A 20,939-nucleotide genomic window follows, 5' to 3' on the forward strand; every position below is an offset into this window, starting at 1 on the left:
TCGTAAGGATGGTAAACAGATATCCTTAACGAAAAAACCCTTTCAAGTAAAACCCACGAACAGGAAGTGGAAGAAGCGGTGTGGGAAAACCCTGCGAGAAACGTACAGGGATATGATTAATGTGCTCTTACCTAATGGCAGCGAAAGGTTGATACATGCCATGAGAGCACCAAGGATAAGTGCACATTATATTTAAGTCAAGTTGTAGCATGAACAGGGAGATAAAATGTCACATTTGAAGAAAATATGCAAGGAAAAAGGGAGAGTAATGATTTATAAGCGTAGAAACACACGTAACTATAAAATTGAAATTCATTTTTTGGAAGAAACCACAGTAACGGTCATTATATTCAGGGAAAAGCTAAATGAATATCGATAGAAATAAAACCTAAAAAGGGAATAAAATATACATAAATAAAAGTATTAATACTATGAAATTTAAAAATGGGCTAATAATACAGCCTGTATTTAGCATATAAATAAATAAATATTTATATACACCTGTAAAATTGATAAGTATAATTTATTCATGCATAATATTAGTTAACATTGAATGGCTATCAACAAATATTTAGAGATAAGTAATGGCATATTTACAACCGTATGCAGAGTCCTATTATGCCATTCACAAGGGATGGAAACGCTTGCTTATCAAATCATGAGTCAATCTCTTGTGCCTCAGGGAGTGTTTGGTGCCTTCATTTGAAACGATTGCAGACAAGGTGCATTTCTTGTGGTTATTTAATTTCGACAATTTTCCACAAATGAAATTTGTGTAAAAAGTTATTTTTTTGGGAAATTTCCAATTTTTAATTAATTATGATATTCCACCATAAAAAGGGGCCTCGGTTCGATTTCCGGGCAAGACACTCTGGGCACCTGCAGCTCCACCCAAGCTAAAGTGATTTTTCGGGTACCAGACCTTCCTGGGAAACCATAACCGGCAAGGGAAAGGAACTGGCCCCCCTACCCTGATGTGTGAATTTCTCACGCCGCATAGGGCTTAGTACTGGGTGTGAATTCTACCATCGCCTACCAAACTGACCTCCGAATTGATTACTGTGTTTATGGTTCATTCCACAATATCACGCCTGAAATGTCTCTTTTTATTCTTGTGGTTATGGTAAGCTTATTCTCCACCTACTCGGCTAGAGGGCGGACGACTTGTTATTAATTGTCGTTAGGGGATTAGGTGTTACAAGATTTTGATTCCCTCGAGTGCTTGGTTCGCGTGCCTTCTTATTAAGACTATGGATATCGGGTGAAAGGTTTTTGGACTTAATGTTTTGTTTTACAGAGCTTTGTAGAGAAAGGTTAAAACATGCAGTGGTCATCGAGAGTCAAGTTTTATCCAGAAGATTTTGTTGACATTAGTTGCTATGTGATCAGAAATTGGCAAATTAAAGATATACCTGGTATATGCATTGAGGGAACGTTGAAGTTTTATGGAAGCTCCTGAGAAATACCTTGGTGTCAGCGTATTCCAAATACAGTAGAATTAAGCTGGCAACTAATTATATCTTTAAAGATGCGGGAATGACGTGCTGAAGTTTAAGAAGATGGTATAATGATTGATTGACGGTTTTGCATATTTTAATGACATGCGACGTCCGAGAGGCGTCCATCTATCACTAGACCGAAATGTCAAACAGCATCGCAATATTGTACATCTGCATTATTTAATATCGGCAGTTGCTCTTCTTTAACCAATGCTTGCAATCAGGGGTAACCTGTGGCAATTAATTGCTTGTGACTTTCTAGGATTCATACTTTCGAGTTAAGACTTTTTAATCATTATTAATAAGCCTAGTACTATTATGAAAGTTATTGAGCGAACATTGAGTGGCGTGTGCATTTTATTATAATCGTTGATATGCAAACAAAATAAAAGCGGACCGAGAACTGAACCATAGGGTGCACCCTCTTGAAACTTTTACCTGAGATCGATCACATTCTGATGTCGATGTGATAGACATGAATTAACCCAAATGGTAGCCGTAGCAGGAAAGCCCATGCACTTCAATTTCGCGGAAAGGATATCAGCATCTGGTCAATCGAAGGCCTTGCTAAAACCTAGCGGAACCAATATCGCCACGCCCCTTTTGACCATTGCATGTCGCACATCGTCGGTCATCGAGCAGTAGCAGTTTCCAAGGCGAAATGCGGATTGTTTTAGGTCAAGGGTGTAATTATTCTTCATAGAGTGGGTAATTCGTTCGTAGACAAGTTTTCCCAGGGCTTTGTATAAGATTAGAAGAAAGTAAAAGAAACCTCTTTCTCCTCTTTAAGAATCTCTCTTTTGAGGACTTTTCTGGATGGAGACTGACTTCCATCGACTTATTTTATATAGATGTCGTAATAATGACGAATTTAAAATTCATATTTGTAATGCAAAGTGAGATGAATATTTTGATGAAGTCAAACGGAATTCCATGAGCACATTGCGCCTAAGATTCGAATCGTTCAATGGCAGGGAACACTCAAGTGTATTTGAGTTACGGGTATAAATTGAAGTTCCGCGAGAGAGTTGCTGATGGACCCTTCTTTTGAATAGTATTGCTGTATAACTGGTTTGGTCTGTGATTTTCCCCAAGATGTCATTAGGTGACTGAGAAAATATAGAATTTAACGTATCAAGAGGCAAATAACGTGGCCAGTAGTTAAGTGAAATCCTTTTGTTTACCTAAACCAATCATTCTCAGTTTATTGTACACACAGTATGGCCGATGAGTTCCTCGATTCGGTGGGCTGGAAGAATTTTAGGTTTTACTTCTTATAAACTGCTTCATTTTATTTCTGAGGTATTAAAAGGTATTGAACGGACCGTAATCATGGTTTTTCTTGTAACAACGAAATGTTTCGTAATGTAAAGTAATCGATTGTAGGATTTCCGAATTGAGCCACGGAGAATTGGATTTGGAAATACGCATTGACTTTTCTGGAATAAACTTTTCAAGGGTACCGTATTCATTATTTCTCCTTTTTACCAACTTTTTCCGTGAATTCAATGAATGGCCACGGGAGGGTGGATTCTTCATGGAGGAAGTGAACGTCGTCAATACTCTTTAAAATCCGTCTCTGGACAAACTCCTCCTCCTGCTAGGTGCGGCACGAGATATTGAAGTTCGTTTCCATCGGGCTTAGATATGCTGATTCATCAAGAATCACAAAACTTTTAGTATTCGACAGAAAATTTTTGTTTAAAAGATTTGGCATCATTAATCCCGGCGCAGCTCTCGGAGGAGGAAGTGAAAAGTGAGCGTCCATTTGGGGAAGAGCCGGCCCGCGAGGGAAGCGGGTGAGCTCCGCTTATTGGCGGTACACCATCCTTACGCTCAATATGAGGCTGTTGACGACGTCCGTTGTCCACAGGAGAACGGCGCCCACGAAAGCGAAGCAGGACGCACAGAACAGGACCAGGATGGCTGGGGAGAAGAGAGAGAGAGAGAGGTCACTGATTAGATCACAGCGGACGGATTTCCCATCGCATGCAAATTCTAACTTGTAATCACTAAAAAGGGCTCTTGAAACCCCCCCCCACGGATTCACAGGGCACTCATTTAGACACTCAATAGTCTTATATTATTCGGTAGAGCATTTAGGATTGCAAATCATTTTCGGTTTTCCTGATCGTCCACCGTTTCCGGGAATTGACCAGGTGTCCAAAACGTCGGGAGAGAAGGTTTAGGATTGGTCTGCAATGCTTGATTGGTTGGAGATGTCGCCAAGGATAATTTGGAGGGAGTGATTGGAAGGTGAGGCGAGAGATGGGGCGAGGGGCTTAAATGGGACGGGAAGGGACTTCTCCACACACACTGCGGGCGTGGCCTAATGGGAATAGACACAGTTTGGCTTCCCAGCATATGCAACTCTTTGCTTTCTAGAGACTAGAAGCATTGAATGGCTGCGGCCAACTCAAGGACAGGCTCAATTTGACCTTTTGATTTATAGTGGCCTTTCTCGAATGGGCGCACATGCGTACCCTGCCTTATCCAGCACGGGCTTACAAAAGCCAGATCGGATTTTTGAAGTCATGATATCCTCAAATCAATGTGAAAGGAATCTCTAAGTGGATGCAACATTTTTAGATTTCAAGGAATCTTCCGACAAGGAATCCCAAGAGATGTGGATACACAAACTAAGAGTTTATGGCATCAACGAGAAAGTGACTGCCTGGACTGGGGATTTCTTATCTAATAGTAATTTAAAAGTGGCCGTCGACGGGTTAAGTTAATTAAAGGCAAACCTAATTTCAAGGGTTCCGCAGGAAGGTTTTAAGGGCCTGATGATTTCTTGCCATACATTAGTGACCTGATACCCCAGGTTATCTTCAATCTTACGAGGTCAGTTCAAAAACTATCGCGATTTTTGAATTTCCGCCGGTAACGTATATTTAATCTTCGGTTTTTTTGTAGCATTATGCTGGTACTTATGTCTCTCTCTCATGCCAAAAGGTTCGGCCATTTTGAATGTTCATTTAATTGTTGACAGCTGTTTTGCTTGGACGTGTTTTGGCTTGTCTTCGATATTTGCCCGTCCCAAAAAATGGGTCAAAGAATCTGTATCAAAGTTTGTGTGAAAAACAAAATTAAGTGGGCGGACGCATTCCGAATGTTGACTGTGATATATGGAGAAGCTACCTTGGATCGAAGCAACGTTTATCGGTGGTACAAAGTGTTCTCAGAGGGCCGAGAAGATGTGAACGACGAAGAGGGTGCCGGACGCCCGAGCACGTCAACTGCAGACGAAAACATTGATGAAGCGAAAAAAATAGTATTGGCCAATCGTCGAATCACCATTAGAGTGACTGAGTGGTGAGGACCTAAACATATCGATTGGCTCGTTCCATTCGATTTTTACCAATGATTTGGACATGACACGGGTCGCCGCGAAATTCGTTCCAAAATTGCTCAATTTCGACCAAAAACAACAATGCTATGTAACCATTGCTAATGAGGTTTTGGACTCTGTCCACGACGACCCAAATTTGCTCCAGAGGGTCATAACCGGTGACGAATGATGGGTTTATGGTTATGACGTGGAAACTCCCAAACTCCCAAACATCCAAATGGAAGCTGCAGCACGAGCCAAGACCAAAAAAAAGGCGCCAAGTTTGGTCGAATGTGAAAGATTTGCTTAGAGTTTTCTTCGATTGCAGGGGCGTGGTGTATCATGAGTTCTTACCACAGGGTAGAACGGTAAATAAGGAATATTACCTGCATGTTATGTGCAATTTGCGCGAAGCAATCCCACACAAACTTGACAAAAACTGACGAGATAAAGACTGCATCGAAGGAGGAGCTGAACAAGATCGCAAAAAATGATTTTTTGAAGTGCTTCGAGGATTGGAAAAAACGTTGGCACAAGTGCATAATGTCTGATGGGGATTACTTTGAAGGGGACAAAATAGATATTCATGAATAAATAAATAATTTTTGAAAGAACACAAAAGTCACGATACTTTTTGAACAGACTTCGTATATAATTTGCAAACTACGCAGTGACTTAAAGAGGAATAATCGGGAACATTAGATTGCGGGATGATAAGTAGGGGTTTAGGCCGGATATTGGAGAGAGGTTGAAGGAATAAGTAATTCAATAACTTAAGAGTTGAATATTGGAATATGTACGTTTTAAAATAGAAGAATTGAAAATTGAGACGTCAATTATGTGCAAGGTGTCTAAAAAATAAGTAGAATAACTGTGGGAAAACATTATTTCAGATCAAATTACATATTGCTGAAATTCTTATCCTGGAAAGAGCCCCCTTATAACCAATGCCAGTGCCTCCACCAGTTGTGCTACGTTTCCCCGCTTAGAACAAAATTGTATCGCGTATCTTTGCTCCATGACCCTCCGTCATCGTGAATACGTGACCTGACCCAGGGGTCCGGATTTGTCCTGATCAGCTCACTGTAACGGCCCACAGACAACTAACGCGGGTCGCATTGCTTTCTTAAGATCTTCCTCTACCTATCCCACCACATATCGCCCCAATCAAGCCGTCCACGTCGGCGTTCAAAAATTATTTCAAATCTTTTCTGGACAAACCATATATACCATAGCTAGGATGGAATTAAGTATTTCAGAACGGGTGAAACAATTGGGTGTTACGCTGACATCAAACATTTCACGGGTTACACACATCAGGAGATCATATGGGTCAGTCTTAAGGGAGAAGGGTTTTACCAGAGGATCGAATATATCTGCAATTTACACTGTGCGATTCCGGGTCGCTGGAGCCCCAGTCTCTTCTTTCCTTGGGAGCGGAAACTGTGGCAAAGATGAGGGAGGGCAATGCGGGTCTTCGGCGAGTGCGGTTCGTTGCTCGCTCCGGTGCAGAGGGACCAGATTTAAAGGCCATCAGTCGTGTTTTATGGAGGCGTTAAAAAGCAAAGAAAAAATATCTCAAAGGAAAGGTAAAAGGCTCGTGTTTTCCTACTACGTCCGGGTTTAAGTGAAAGTCGGCCTTAGGAATAAAATATTTGCTCGTATATTAAAATGAATAGATACGAATAGTTTTGTGAAATACTAATTCTAGTCAATATTACTTCGGCTAACTACGCACTAATACCAATAGTTTCGTTAAATCTGAAGTGAATCGTGTGGGAGGGGACGCTCGCCATTTGTCCTAAGGATTGACCTCTGGCTCATAGCTGAGTGAAAGACAATACTCGGAGATTTCGTCATCTCTGCAGGGATATCGGGGCCTCTTTCGTCGACTTTCAGCCGGCGGTCTAATCGCGTAGCAACCCTATGAACGACTCGGGTTCATAGGGTTTGAACAAAAGATGTCCGAGGCCACCTGGTGTGTGTAGCGAATGGAAAAGACGAGCACTGCAGGGCTTTTTCAGGTTTAAGCGTAGGTTAAATAGTGGACCTCTGGAGTCGTCTTTGTCAAATAAATCCGCTCAAATGATGTGAGGGTCAGTGCTGGAGATGCATACAATGGGTGATTTACCGTGATTCATGTGTTATCCGGTAGAGAACTTTATCAGGGATTCCATAGTAATAAGTAACAGATTTCCGTTAAATATTAAAGCAGCCGTCAAGTCAAGGAAACATCTCTATTAGTAGTTAACGGCGGGAGTTAAAAAAATAAATTCGTTGAATATCTTTGTCTTATTCAAAGCAGAGGCGCAAACAAAATTATTGGAACTGAAAGGTGGTTATCCACTGAAATCGTTGATGGTGAAATTTTCCCAAAATTATTTTCAATTTACAGAAATGACCGAGTAAATATATAGGGGGCGGTGTCGTTATTGCAGTTGCATGGTACGATTGAGCTTTGGAAAGCGTTTGGTGTTTAATTAAAAGTCCTGAATCCAAAGTAATCTATACGTGCGCATTTTAAAAGCCGCTGGAGGACAAAATTGGGATAGACAATGAACTCTTACGTTTCTTATCTCAAAAGGACGATCAAGAGGCCATTTCGATCGGTGGTTTAACTAACTCAATGTCCCATCTATTGATTGGTGCACGCATAGTTCGAAAACAGGGGCAAAGAAAAATATGCCTGCGGTTCACTAATGTATTCATTTGTGTTGAAATCCATGCATGACTTTTTTCCCTTTAATGAGGCAAGAAAGAAATAAGAAGCTCAAAACAAATATTTAATTGTTTTTCATTATGATCCCATGCACTTCATGAATATTCTGATTGAGGCCTTACAAGAGCCCCGTAACAAATTCCATTAACCTTGTATACACTTCTGCCTACAATGCGTCTAATAAATCCCAATTTTTTTGTGTGCTTGCCCACAGATTTCACATAATATGTGGGTCCCCCTACGTTAAGTCGTTAGTTATAGTAACATCTAGGTATTTTAGCGCATCATCTACTTCTAGGTCAACTCCAGCTAATATGCCAACAAATCCCGTTGATCTTTTAAATAAATTTACCACCGAACAATTATTATAATTTCATGACAATCCCCCTTTTGAACACCATTTCGAAATGCAAACTAGATCCTGTGCTAGAATTAAACGACCCTCATCCCCCGATATCCCCCGATAAATCACCGTGTTAACCGCGGACATTCTAATCTCACACAATGCGGTTCAAATCGTTTAAAAAAAACTAGAAAAGTGACGGCCCGATTACACTTCCTTGAGGTACCCCCGAGATCACTCGTACGCTGTCGGAACTAGCGCCGTCAAGGACTATCCTCTGTTCCCGCTCTGAAAAAAAGTCTTCAACCCAATTTATTGCGCCCCTGTTTATATCCGTAGCCTTTAATTTATGAATGAGTTTACCGTGGGGAACCACATCGAATGCCTTTTGAAAATCTAAAAAGATCGCATCCATTTGCCTACCACTTTCACCCGATAGAAGTAAGTCCTGTGTAAATAGCCCTAACTGGGTCTCGCATGAGCGGGTTTTCCTGAATCCGTGATGATTGTTACTGAAAAAGTTAATGCTATCGAGGTGTCTCATTATCGAACTGACAATTATGCGTTCCAAAATTTTGCAACATTTAGGAGTGAGTGAAAACATGGGTCTGTGATGGCTGGGGTCCTCCGTGTCACCACTTTTAATAATAGTCGTCATCTGTGGGGTTTACCAATTCTTAGTGACTTCGCACTCTGTGAGGGGAAATATCAAATCAATCAATTTTGTGCAATCATCAGGTAAGGTAGAATATTCAAATCCTTGTCACCCGTCAGCATATTCAGCGACCACAAAAGTTCTTTTGTCATTCTAAAATACAATGTACTTGAACTACCTGCAAACTCTACTTTTGATTCGATTTTTTCCCCAAATTGAACGATTTTGAATGATGTGTTCATTGCTGAGGACAAAACAAAACAAGGTGAGTTTGCACTCGTCGTCAATTGCCGAGTATGATCAGAGATTGCACGCTGCAACTCATTCTCCCAAGATGGACCCCTTCTACTCAGGCCGAGTGATGCACGTATCGCAATTCGGTGGTCGCTTTGAAATCAAGACACGATTTTATCACAGGACGATTGATATTCATTGGAACATGCGGTGAAGATCGTCCAAGCCTGCCATCTGTGCAATCAGTTAACGAAATACATGAAGGGATTTTTGCATGAGTGTGCGCGCTGCTGTGGGTGTAGTTTTCCATGTTGTTGTTTTTGCATGTGGTATTGTTATCTTTTACGGGTGGTTACCTAACACCCCCCGCCACATGCCTTTGCGGGGTATTATGTAGATTTAGATGAATAGTGTTATTTATAAATGAATTCTGACGATGTTACAAGATAGTTTACAACATTATCCATCTAGTAACTTTGACAACTTTTAAAGTATTAACTCCAGACATCGTTATTCTTTTGTCAATTAACACATACAAATATAAAATTAAAAACCCTATTTGGTAATCATTCCTAGTGCCTCAATTTATTTTCACTTACTATATACCAACGGAATTTATCATTAATTTCATTTGTAGTTTTTAACAATCTGCTAATGTGGTGGCAGTGGATAAGGCAACCCAAAATGGGCTGACACGCCTTAATTGCAATCTGCCTTACATCTACATAGTACACCGCAAGAGGCCGCTAGGGCGTATGGGGGGGGGGTATTGAGTTACCTTCCGTGATGCAGAATAAAACTACAAGCAAAACCAACTAATACATCCCATTCACATCCACTGAGGCATATATATTCATGCAAAAACTATTTTCACTTACACCCATACGAATACATATAATAGAGACTGATACACTGCCCCTACGAACATCAATTTTTATAATTACGACCGTGCCATGGAGTAATGTTATATTTCCTTCATGTGCAAATATATCACATTTGCACACGAAGGAAAGCATTTTTAAAGGGTGCTTTAGAATGCTATCAGGAAGATCGACATTACAAACGCAATAGTTATAGACATTCCGCCAAAAATGTCTCTTCTTAGACGCGACGAATGAATGAGAACTATGTTATCTCTCAGCTCGCATTTTCAGCAGTTGTCTCTCCTTGAAAAACTGTCGCAGCGATTTTCGAGAAGAAGCCAGTTCAGCAAATCTTCTCTCTTCGAGTACTACCTCCCATTTGAGAAGATGATACTTGGGCTGATTATTAAATGGCTTTTGCGAAATACCATCGAGTGAACTCTCGCCACCGAACTCAGTCCGAAGTGCACTGGAGCGCATTCGCGGTGAGAGGGTCACATTCATTACTGCTGGCACATTTCCATTTTCTATTGCCATAAAAAGGCATTATGACATTGTATTAGAGCTATATTAAATCTCAGCGAGTAAGAATACAGAAATCATTGCGTACGCCTTCAAAGATAGCTTCTTGAGGCTTTTCAGGTTCACAGAAGTGGACCGAATTACTTCCACTTGGAGATACGTGCAGCAACTCAGACTTTAATGAAGACAACGATGGCAACGATGCTGGTACAACAAAGAGTGCTGAAAGCCTAAGAGGAAGACAGTGTAAAAGAAGAAGAGTCGTGCAGTGTACATTTGAGTGTGCCTCTGTATCTGAAGATGAGGCGGATGGATTGATAAATAGATGGGTGCCCGTCTTTATATTGGGGCCAGATTGAGGCTGTGTCCTACCACCCCTTATCCCTCGTCACATATTTGCAATATTAAACTCACAGAGAGAAAAAAAGAAAAATTTGAGAAAAGAATCTCAGATTGAGGGAAAGAATGTTTTACAAGTAAGTCGGGAAATGGAACGAAGAGACATAAAATGTGGCTACATAATGGCAAGCAGTACAACACCAGATTTTGCTGGGATAATTGATAAAAGTTCAGGAATGTGCGAGGAATGCAGTCTTATTGTTTAAGGCCTCATATACATGATTAGGATGGCGCTTGCAAGGCTGGTGACCTAACACTCCCCGCCACACTCCCTTGCGGTGGCGCACGGGGGATTGCGTAGATGCGGACGAGAAGATACATCACGACCTGTGTGCGCCAAAACAAACCGAGGAGTAGCTGGAGTGAACGAAAAATACGATCACAGTCATCCCAACAGCGGAATTGAATAAGCAAATATTACAAGAATACACACACACACTCACAGAGAGCGCTACTAGCTTTTCTACCATCCTCGTATTGCTGACGGAATATTTACTTCATTTACGCGTAAGTGATCAATCGACTCAATGAATGGCTTTTCAAATTCCATATTTCAGCTATGTCATGCCGGCTGAAAGGTTCTAAAGTATTCTGAGATTTGAATGACATTGCGATTAATCTCCTCGGAAATGGAAGTCTTGTGACTAGTTGGAAGCTTCGAGGGTCCCCCTGGATTAAATCACTTCAGCAGAGCACGTCTCTCCAGATGCGCGTTCAACGGACAATCGACTTCCTATATTTCGCGGAAGTGGCCATTCCACGCGCGAACTCAATTCAAACGAGGACGTTCCGGCATTAAATTTGGGTGTGTGCCGATGCTAAAACTGCTTCGATTAAGGATTTTTGGGTGTACTTAGGGAGGCGCGGCAATGTTTTCTGAAGTGAATAAGGGACAGCTCGACTTGGCAGAAAATATGCTGGAAATGGCAGTGTTGAAAATGATTTCGTATCATTGCGTCTTGCTGAATCTCTTCGGTAGCAGATTCTGACTTGATTGACTGAGTTGGAACGACGAGGTCGTCAAAGGGGATACATATAATGCCGTAGGACTTTCCTCCAAACAAAAGCACGAGGAATGTTCGGTTTGGCTTTAGCCTTTCTTTGGCTTTGTCAGAGACATGAATTGGGTCTCTCACGAACCACAGGTACGCAAGAGAATCATTTTACTAGGCAATCATCGCTGTTCAGTGAGGAGGATATCAAACGAGGAGCGAATCTAGACAGAGCAAATGGTGCCGTTGACGCAGGGAGGGGGGGGTGAAGTGGTGAGAGAGAGAGAAGAGTTAAGTGCGAGAGGAAGGAGGAGGATGCCACGTGGGATATTCATGGAAACAATCGAATTGGCGGAATCGAACGATCCACACACCATATTCGTTTCGCAAAATGCACGTGTCCAGGTCCCATCGAAGTTATACGAGCACGAGAATTATGAGATGGAGTATTTGTTTCTAATACAAAAATGATTAGCACTTCCAACAAATATGCTTACAATTTTCAAGTAATTATGTATTCTCTGAAAAAGTTCAAAGAGTTGTAAGTATTGCAGAAGTTCTACCATACAGGGTTCGTTCGGAATATAAGTGTACTGAGCTCAGGAAAAAAAATTTATTAAACTTTTACATATCTTAAGCTAATATTCCTCAAAATAGGACCCTTGTGAGTCGATACACTTGTTCCAGCGGCGTTCCCATTCCTGGAACGCTCCCGCGAAGGCATCATCGGGAACCTCTCGAAGACTTGTCGTCGACCTCTTCTCTGCCCTCCACGAACATCTTGTGCCACCGAAAGATCATGTTTCTGGGCATGGCTGACTCCCCGTAAGCCTGGTTAATCATACCGACAGTGTCGGTAGACGATTTCCCAAGCTTTACCGCAAATTTGATGGAATAACGCTGCTTCGGCATCGCGTTCCGTGACGTGGGTCGAAGCGTGGAGGTTCGCGTTAACAGAGCTCCTCACTACACCACAGCTCAGAGCCGACTGCCTTTTTCAGCGTCGCTAGCCAACATACCCCCCTCCAATCGCAGCCCGTCAGAGCGGTGCTGGGCGCGCCTGGAGCGGCGCGCCCAGCCCAGGAGTCAGTACACTTATTTTCCGGACGAACCCTGTATATCTACACGTACTTTTTAAATACATTGAATAAAATGAATCAATTTACTGGTTCAATGTATCCAATGCAGTGGATTAACAAACAAATATTAGTATTTGAGCAAATGAAGACTAAGCTCTGACATATATCGATTTTCAAAGCTAATTAGAGAGGAATTGAGTATCTATTGCGTCTAAGGATGATGCAACGATATTTCGATTGGTCGTGAGGAGTATTGCAATAGCACCTGCTGAGACGGGTAGCGATGGTAATAAGAATGCAGCCGTGATTGCCACGGCTCATGCGAATAGTGGTGCTTGGTCTAATTTGGGCAAGGAAGAGCGAGCGAGGGATGGGGCGGGGGGCGACGCCTCCGCCGCTGACCCCAGCCAACGCCCCTCGTTGACCCTCGGGAGAAAATACTTGGGAGACTGCAGCACTTGAGGTCACCTCCAGGGTTCTTTTGCTTTGTGATTACCAGTGCTACGATAAGCATATCAGTACGAATGCCTCTACATCTACATACAATGCCCCGCGATCCACCATAAAGGCGTGTGGCAGGGGTTACAAGCACCAATTGGGAAGCCCAACACGGCGAGTAAAAGTCACACATCAGCAGGATAGTATGGCGGGGCGTCTCTCCCTATGCCGCGTATGGTTTCTCAGGAAGATCTGGTACCCGAAATTTCACACAACTCGAGTAGTAGTAGTAGTTTTGAGGGGAGGCGACCGACAGCTAAGGTCATTTGCGCCATAGGAGATGGACAGGAAAGGATGAAGGGTGGAGAGAAACCCGGCGTCGGCATTAGCCTACTCTTTACGAAAGGCGCCAAGGGGTCCGCAGTTTAACGTCCCATCCGACGGACGGCGTACTCACTCAAAGTGCCCTCCACAAAGCACCTCAAGTAGGGATCGAGATACCTCTGAAAAATATTCAACACCGCCGGGATTTGAACCCGCGCCCTCACGGTGGGAAGCCAGTACGTTAGCCCCCACACAACTCGAGTGGAGCTGAGGGTACTCAGAGAGGCTTGCTCGGGATTCGAACCGGACCCTCCGGTCAGTAGCCCAACGCTCGATTCCTGAACTACCGCTTCCCCATTGGGAATAATAATTGAGGTGGATTCCCGTTGTTTCCCTAAATAGTGTGTTTAACGTGACACCACGACTCAATGGCCGGCCCACTGGGGTCGGACGCCTTTGCAGCCGCCTCACTGAGGAACGGACGCTTTTTCGCCGACTACCTTTCGTCTGGCTCCAAACCTTTTATCTATCTGGCACGGGACCATGTAGCGGTCACTATCCCTTTCAACACGTCAAGGCCTTTCTCCACAAGGCCGTGGGTCATGGGGAGGGTTCAAATGGTTGTCCCCCAGAAATCCCTCCTCCTTTTCCTCGTCTACTGGTGTATGTGTATACCGCCTTCATAAATATTGTTTCCATAAAAGGAAATAACGAAAGAAAAGGAAATATAGCACAGCAGTTACAACTTAATTAAGAAGGCCCGCAAGAAAGTCTAAATATTACAAATAAGGCAAAGGCGTTAGAATTTTTGCGTTTTCATTACTACGGAGTAGGTCTACAATTCTTCTGAAAAATTCGCTTAATTGGCAATTACCTTCTGGGGAGTATAAGGGAATATCTTCATTTAAAGTGGTGGACCTTATTTCCGTCAGCATTTACAGCTTCGCTAATCGATTGCTTAGGTAATCTTTTCGAGATTTATCCAGGATGCTTTTTTTCGTTTGCGATAAGGTGCAGCCATATGGGCTCTTCCCAATTTAGGTCCAGGCGTATGAGACGAAACGTGTTCTGCATTATTTCAACTAATCTTCTATTCATATTATTTGTTTCATTCGATTGCCTGCATTTCATTTTACGATACGATGGGTTTGAAATGATTTTTTGACTGCAATTGTTGTTTGTCGTCGATTGGCTCGAGGCGATAGAAGAGGAGAAGCAGCAGGAGGACTCTCCTCTTGCCGGGCCTCTCGACTCCGGTCTTGCGGCGACCCCTCAGGAGCGTGGATCGGTGGATGTTTTATACTGTGTGCCATATATTCTACATAAATACCTCGCTATCCACCATTAGGCGTGTGGCAGAGGGTGCAAGCACCAGGTGGGAAGGGTGAGCGATAAGGGAAGATATGGGAGAGGAAGGGAAAGACATTCAGTACAATTGTATGAAATGACGTGCAAACCAGTCTCATGCTGGAGGAAGACTCAATACGAAACGAGGGGGTAAATTCTCCTGAAAAATCAATTATTTGTTATGCAAAAAAAAGGGAATAAAAATGAGCCACAAAAATTTATTAATACGACTGACATCCCCCATAACAAGACAGTTAATGTAGAATGGATAAGTAAGAAGAGGAAATTCCACTATTACATGAGAATGTAAGTATTGGTCTCCGCCCCTGAAGTAATGGGGGAGGGAATACGTGAGACCGCTGTGGGCAGAGGACGGTGTGAGGCGGCGTCCCCCGCCCTCCCCCCCTTCCCACACAGGGGGGGGGAGGGGGGAGGCGAGGGATGGAAGGGGAAGCTTAAAAACAACAAAGAAGGGTGGGCGGAATGCAATCTAGGAAGTGGCAGTCTCATGCGGGAAGGTCGTGTCTTTGCGCTGTGGTCCAGTCTTAGACAACTTCATCGTTCCACGAGTGTAAACATAATAAAACAATAATAATGACCTCTAAGAAATGGATTGAATTGAGAAGGGTCCACGAGGGAGGTTGGAAACCCGCGTGAACGACACTCATGTCTCAGGAGAGGCGATGAGACGCGACGGAGGGCAATCCGTTGACAAAGGCCGAGGCGGTGCTCTGCATGGCAAGAGGCAGGTCACTCGGGAGCCTCAGTTTCACCCCGCTCTCTCCCTCTTTCACCCCCCCCCCTTTCCCCATCCTCCCCGCTGCCGAGAGCTCCCTTGAGCGCCGCCTTCACTTGCGTAATCATTTGCGATGGGGGCAGCGCCGGCATGTCGTCACGTGACTCACCTCTCTGGCCATTGGGGCAGTCCCGTCCCTTGGCGAGTGGCCAAGGGGGTGATTCCGAAAAGGGGCCGCACGGATGGAGTCGTTTTCCCTTTGATCCATCTCGAGATGAAGTGCTTTTCGGGGATACATCGCGGAGGGAATCGGGGAAATTCTCGTCTCACATTCGAAGCATAAGAGCCGCCAAAACATGATCCATCGCGATCACTCGAGGGATCTCAAGTAATCTACATCCACGTAATACCCCGCTAGCCGCCACAAGGGCGTATCGCGGAGGGTGTCAGGTCTCCACTCGTAAAAGAGAATACAACAATATGCAAAAGTAAAAACATTCACGCCAATTCACACCCACAGAGGCGCAAATATTCATTCAAAACCCATTTTAGCTTACACGCATGCAAATACATATACTGGCAACTAAAATACACATGCCCCTACGAATGTACCAGACATCTACGCAGAATTTGATCTCGTCCTCGCTTGTGATTCAACTCGTTTGCTATGTCTCTACTATTTCTGTAATGGCTTCGATTTCTTACCATTATGATTCCTGATTGTTCGTGGAAAGAAGGAATAAGTATTTGTATCAAACTGTACTCGAGTCCATCGTGTGGTCCCATAGAAATTCCTTTGGTGTCATAGTTAAACTCGTTTCTCCTTAACCTTTCAAAAATCAAAGTCTCGCTGGTTCTCTTTAAAGTAATGATTCGGTCCGTCTTGGTTTTTTTCACGTCAGGCAACATTTGGTCCTTTCGGGGTGGCAGCATCCAAGACCGTCATTTCAAAACATTAGAGGGGGCACTCCCTTCTGCTAATTACTCCCACCCCCCACATCCTCCCCCGTTCCCACTGAATCCTCCTTCTCCTCCCGGGCATCTTGTCAGTCTGTCCGTCTCCTTGACCCCCATTCGCCCGTTGATTCTCTCTCGGCCCCTTCCTCCGTAAAGCTCTTCTCTCGCAGGCCACTCGACTCTCAATGGATCTCCAATCGTCGCCACGAAAGTGGAGGACATGCGTACTCGCCTCTAACAAGTGCGAATCATTGAGCGGTCCAGTCATTTCCCACTGCCCTCACCCACCCTTCCTGGAAACACCCTTCACTCCGCTGATCCCCACCGCAGTTAGTCAACACCTAATCTCCTTCTCATGGCGCGTATAAGCGCCACTCCCTTGGGCAATAATTTGGGGTCTCAGGCTACACTTCTACGAGCGCTGACGTTTTTCTTGCCCCAGAAGCACACTCGCCTTTTGATTTTCTCCCCCACCCACCAACGGCCCCTGACCGCATTCACACTCGTTCCCTTCGGTCTTTTGTGCCGCCGAGATATGCAAAATCCTCCGCATGAGCGATCGCTTCGCCGTTTACACTCCCTCTGCTACCGTTCCCCCCGCTGTTAATGTCGTGCTCAATTATATACGCTCGGAGTGACTCACATTTAATTATTTCCGTTTGTCAAACTGGAGTTCCGCGGGGATACATTGAGCCATCTCGGGGGTTTCAATGCGGAATATCGCGTCGACCGTGTACAAATAGTCGGGTAGATTTAAATCTGCAACCTTTGTATTTTGTGTATTTGTTTTGTATTTTTCTTGTATTTTATTTTTAGTAAATGCAAGCCACCGTTAGGGTGTGTGGCAGGGGGCGAACACACACCAGACTAATTCTGACCTTAATATTTTTACCCCTACTGCGGTCGGTCAATGTCATTCTGATCCCATCAATCGTTCGTGGGAAAAATAACATCCCAAATGTATCCGTCAAGTAATGCCGCGTTCGTGCTAGTCAAACATAGCCCTGAGCACGCGTCGAGTATGTAGACAGCTGCGCGGAGGGACTAATTTCGTAATAAAAGCAGATATAGAGAAAAGCTGCCTTCTTTTTAAAGAAAAAACGTCATGAACAAACATTAAAGGCCACATTTTAATTGATTGGTACGCCTATGCCATTCATCTCTCCCACATTTATCCACAAAGGTGTTGTGCATTAGCTTAGATGTTCACTAGGCGTCAATAAAACAGCGTAGAAACCCGGTGAACGGAGGGATACCCCCGAGTCTCGTCGGATGGGCGTGAACACGGATTCGTATTCAATCCGAGGCCTTGGAGAACTGATCCTCTTCCCGAGCCATCCGCATTTTCCGTCCATCGGAATTAAATCTACTTTTGGAATAACGTCGCCGCTGATTCCGGACGAGGAGCGATGAAACGCTTCGGGTGGTCGCCCGTTAAGACATCGATCAAGGAAAAGCGACCAGGCAACAAAATCACAGTCCGCAGGATGGAGGGAGGGGATCGCGGGCGTGCGTGCTCTTATGCGGGGGTTCTAATGTTCTAATCATATGTAAGTGTTGCATTCAGTTAAAATAAACTTAATATACACAGCGGAGGCGAGAGGAGGGGAAAGAATGAGAGAGCAATGATTCCAAGTTCCAAGCGGATAAAATAAATATCCAGCTCATACCTGTTCAATGGAAGGCTAATGGTGATTAAAGTTAGAAGCATGCCTACTGACTGATTTGGTAATCATGCAAGCATACGTCTCAATATCAAGTTCAGAAGATGATGAGATAATAAGAACGAATGGCGAAATTAGTGAGTTGATGAGGATGACAAAGGACAAAGATAATATAATTATAATGGGAGATTATAATGCTGTTGTGATATCTCACAAATATGCACATAGAAACAACGGGGCAATTCGGTCTAGGAAGCATCAACGATAGAGGAGAACGGCTGCTTGAATTCTGCGATCAACACAGAATAGTCTCCACAAATACATTGTTTGAGGCACCGTTGAGAAGAGGGCACACTGGGAAAGTACCGCGAAAATCAAAAGGTATCAGATGGATTATATCATCTTTTAACAACGGTTCAGGAATCAAATGAAATATAGCCACACTTACGCAGGTTTGGTTGTTGATGGGTGATCATAAATTAGCTATGGCCAAGTGCAACCTTAAGCTTTTTAAGAAATAAAAATAGTCCTTTCGGAAACAAACATATGAAATTGTAAATTAGACAATCCTTTGAAAAAACGTTTATTTGGAGTTGATTGATGCACGGATATGAAACTTGGACAAGTGGGAAAGAGGGGAGAGGCTGGGTTGGAAGCAATGGAAAAATGTGGATTTGGAGAAGGATAAGACAAGAACTAGATGGACGAAATAAGAAAAGCGACATAGAGCAACATGGAGAGAAATTAAAGAGGGAAGGAAACTAAAGAGAGAGATGGAGAAAAGGAAAATTAAGCTTGCTGGACATGTTCTCAGACGCTACAACTTCCTGAAAAATCCCTTCGTGGAGGGGAAAATAAAAGAAAAAAAGGGGAGAGGAAGGCAAATAGAGAAATTTGTAGATGATATAAAAAGAGTGCTATGAGAGTAAAAGCATGCAATGAACTGAAAAGAACGGCAATGAAGAGAGAGAGAGAGAGAGGACAAGGCTGATTGATGAAGATTATACATGTACTCTCGGCACCATACTACATACATAATACATGCAAAAATCCACCTCTAAGTCACACCCAAAAGCTCCAAAAAATAATAAGATTCAATAAAATACGTGCATTAAATTCAAAGTATTAATTTTATTCTTATTTCATCTATAGAGAGAACCTGATACCCCACAGTACAATACAATTTTCTGCAATGCCGCGTAGTTTCTACTCCCCAAAGTCATTGCGCCCAACGCGCCTATTCCTTCCCAACCCCCCTTCACCTCGCTCGTCAAATGTCCTCCCTTCTAACCACTCATTACACTCTGGCCAAATGTCCAGCATCCGCTCCTCCCATTTCACCATGCCCAGAACTTCCTTGACTGATGATCTTTCGTCCCTTCCACCTTTTCCAGAAAAAAGATTCCTGGGGCTGAAAATGGACGCCGAGTCGTCCGGGATAAACCAATGAAACTAAAAGCAGCGACATCCGCAACTCCTCCCCTCGCAACTCCCTCTCGCCTCCACCCAGAGATCGGCACTCTTCCACGCCCGACGATGGCCGGCGGACTGCTTCAACGGCCAGGGTTTTCCTCCTAGGGATATCGCCAAGTGACACTTCTTCCCACAAACGCACAGGAATCAGATTCATCAAACCGATTTTTATCGGACGAAGGAGTTCGAATCAAATACCATTCTCAAAAAACAATAATTAAAGCCTTCTTAAATTAACTTGGGTTAACTCTAACTCTGATAATATTTCCGCATTTGTAGTGTCCGCACCCGATCCCAACCCGGCTGTCGGCGGCCGGTTTCCGCGGCTGCGGGGCTCGGCGTTGGGTGGGCGGAGATGAGAACGGCCGCTCAACGGCTGATGGTCGGCAAATGGAGAGGCATAGAGAGAGAGAGAGGGGCCTTAGTAGCCGCGAGGGAGATGAAGCGTGTCGGCGACCGTGAGCAAGCACGCGCTTGGGCCCGTGACACGGACCACGGCCACCGACGTCCAGGCACGCTCCACCGACAGCCGATCCAGTTCCCTCCTTCCAAGTCCCCCCCCCCTCCCCCGGCAATTGAGCGAAAGTTAAGATTTCCCATTCAGTATTTCTGCGTCCTCACGCACACTTAAGACGGATCCCGAAAGGGACCATTCGACACCCTTTCGGCCATCTTAAATTGTCCCGAACACTCTAATAGCCTTGCTGCTCTGTTCCTTATTCCGCCGTTGTACATACGTACATTCCATTACGTCACGACCCCTCGTGCCGCCTCAATTGGCTGTTGCCACGCCTCCTCGGCGCCCCCCCCCCTTTCCCCTCCCGCATTCTCTCCTTCCCCCTTCCCGTTCCAGTGCCACACAATCCTCCCTCCCTCCCTCACTTCCTTCTTTCTTCCCTTCTTATTACATCACTTCCTTCTCTCCTTCCTTCTCGATCTCACATGCCTCCGCTCCACGCACATCCTCCTTTCTAAGAGACCACGGCATCAGGACAACGCTAAACTACGCCATGTTTCTCTAGTCTATGCAATTCTTACGCATCTACAATTCAAGTGTTTTTCTTTATCCCCATCCCCTTTGCAAATGGTTTCCCAATCCCTAAGAACACCTCTTTCGGGATAGTGTTCTCACTTTGCACTTCCCTTCGAACAATTACGAAAAGTGTTCATTCTCGGCCCAACGTATGCGCATTCACTTCATTGACCTTTGATTATTCAAAATCAATTAATAGCCATCAAAATTAACGATTCTTTCTCTAACTTCACTTTTCTTACCAACAATACCCATTCCATAAACACCATTCCAATATCCATCTCACTCCTCCCACTCCCACCTACCCCTAGTCTTATTTAGTTCTTATGCA

At 44.0% G+C, this 20,939-nt stretch overlaps 1 protein-coding gene across 2 annotated transcripts in view; it reads right to left on the reverse strand.

The window, feature by feature from the left end:
- Positions 1-20,939, reverse strand: part of LOC139685598 (scavenger receptor class B member 1-like) — an 83,860-nt gene that overhangs the window by 26,167 nt on the left and 36,754 nt on the right. For both annotated transcript variants that reach the window (XM_071582545.1, XM_071582543.1), the window contains exon 2: positions 3,334-3,425. In XM_071582545.1, the coding sequence (XP_071438646.1) occupies positions 3,334-3,425 (92 nt within the window). The remainder of the gene's footprint in view (positions 1-3,333; positions 3,426-20,939) is intronic.

Source organism: Hetaerina americana, unplaced genomic scaffold, assembly GCF_022747635.1.
Source record: "Hetaerina americana unplaced genomic scaffold, ioHetAmer1.1.p SCAF_118, whole genome shotgun sequence".
NCBI lineage: Eukaryota > Metazoa > Arthropoda > Insecta > Odonata > Calopterygidae > Hetaerina > Hetaerina americana.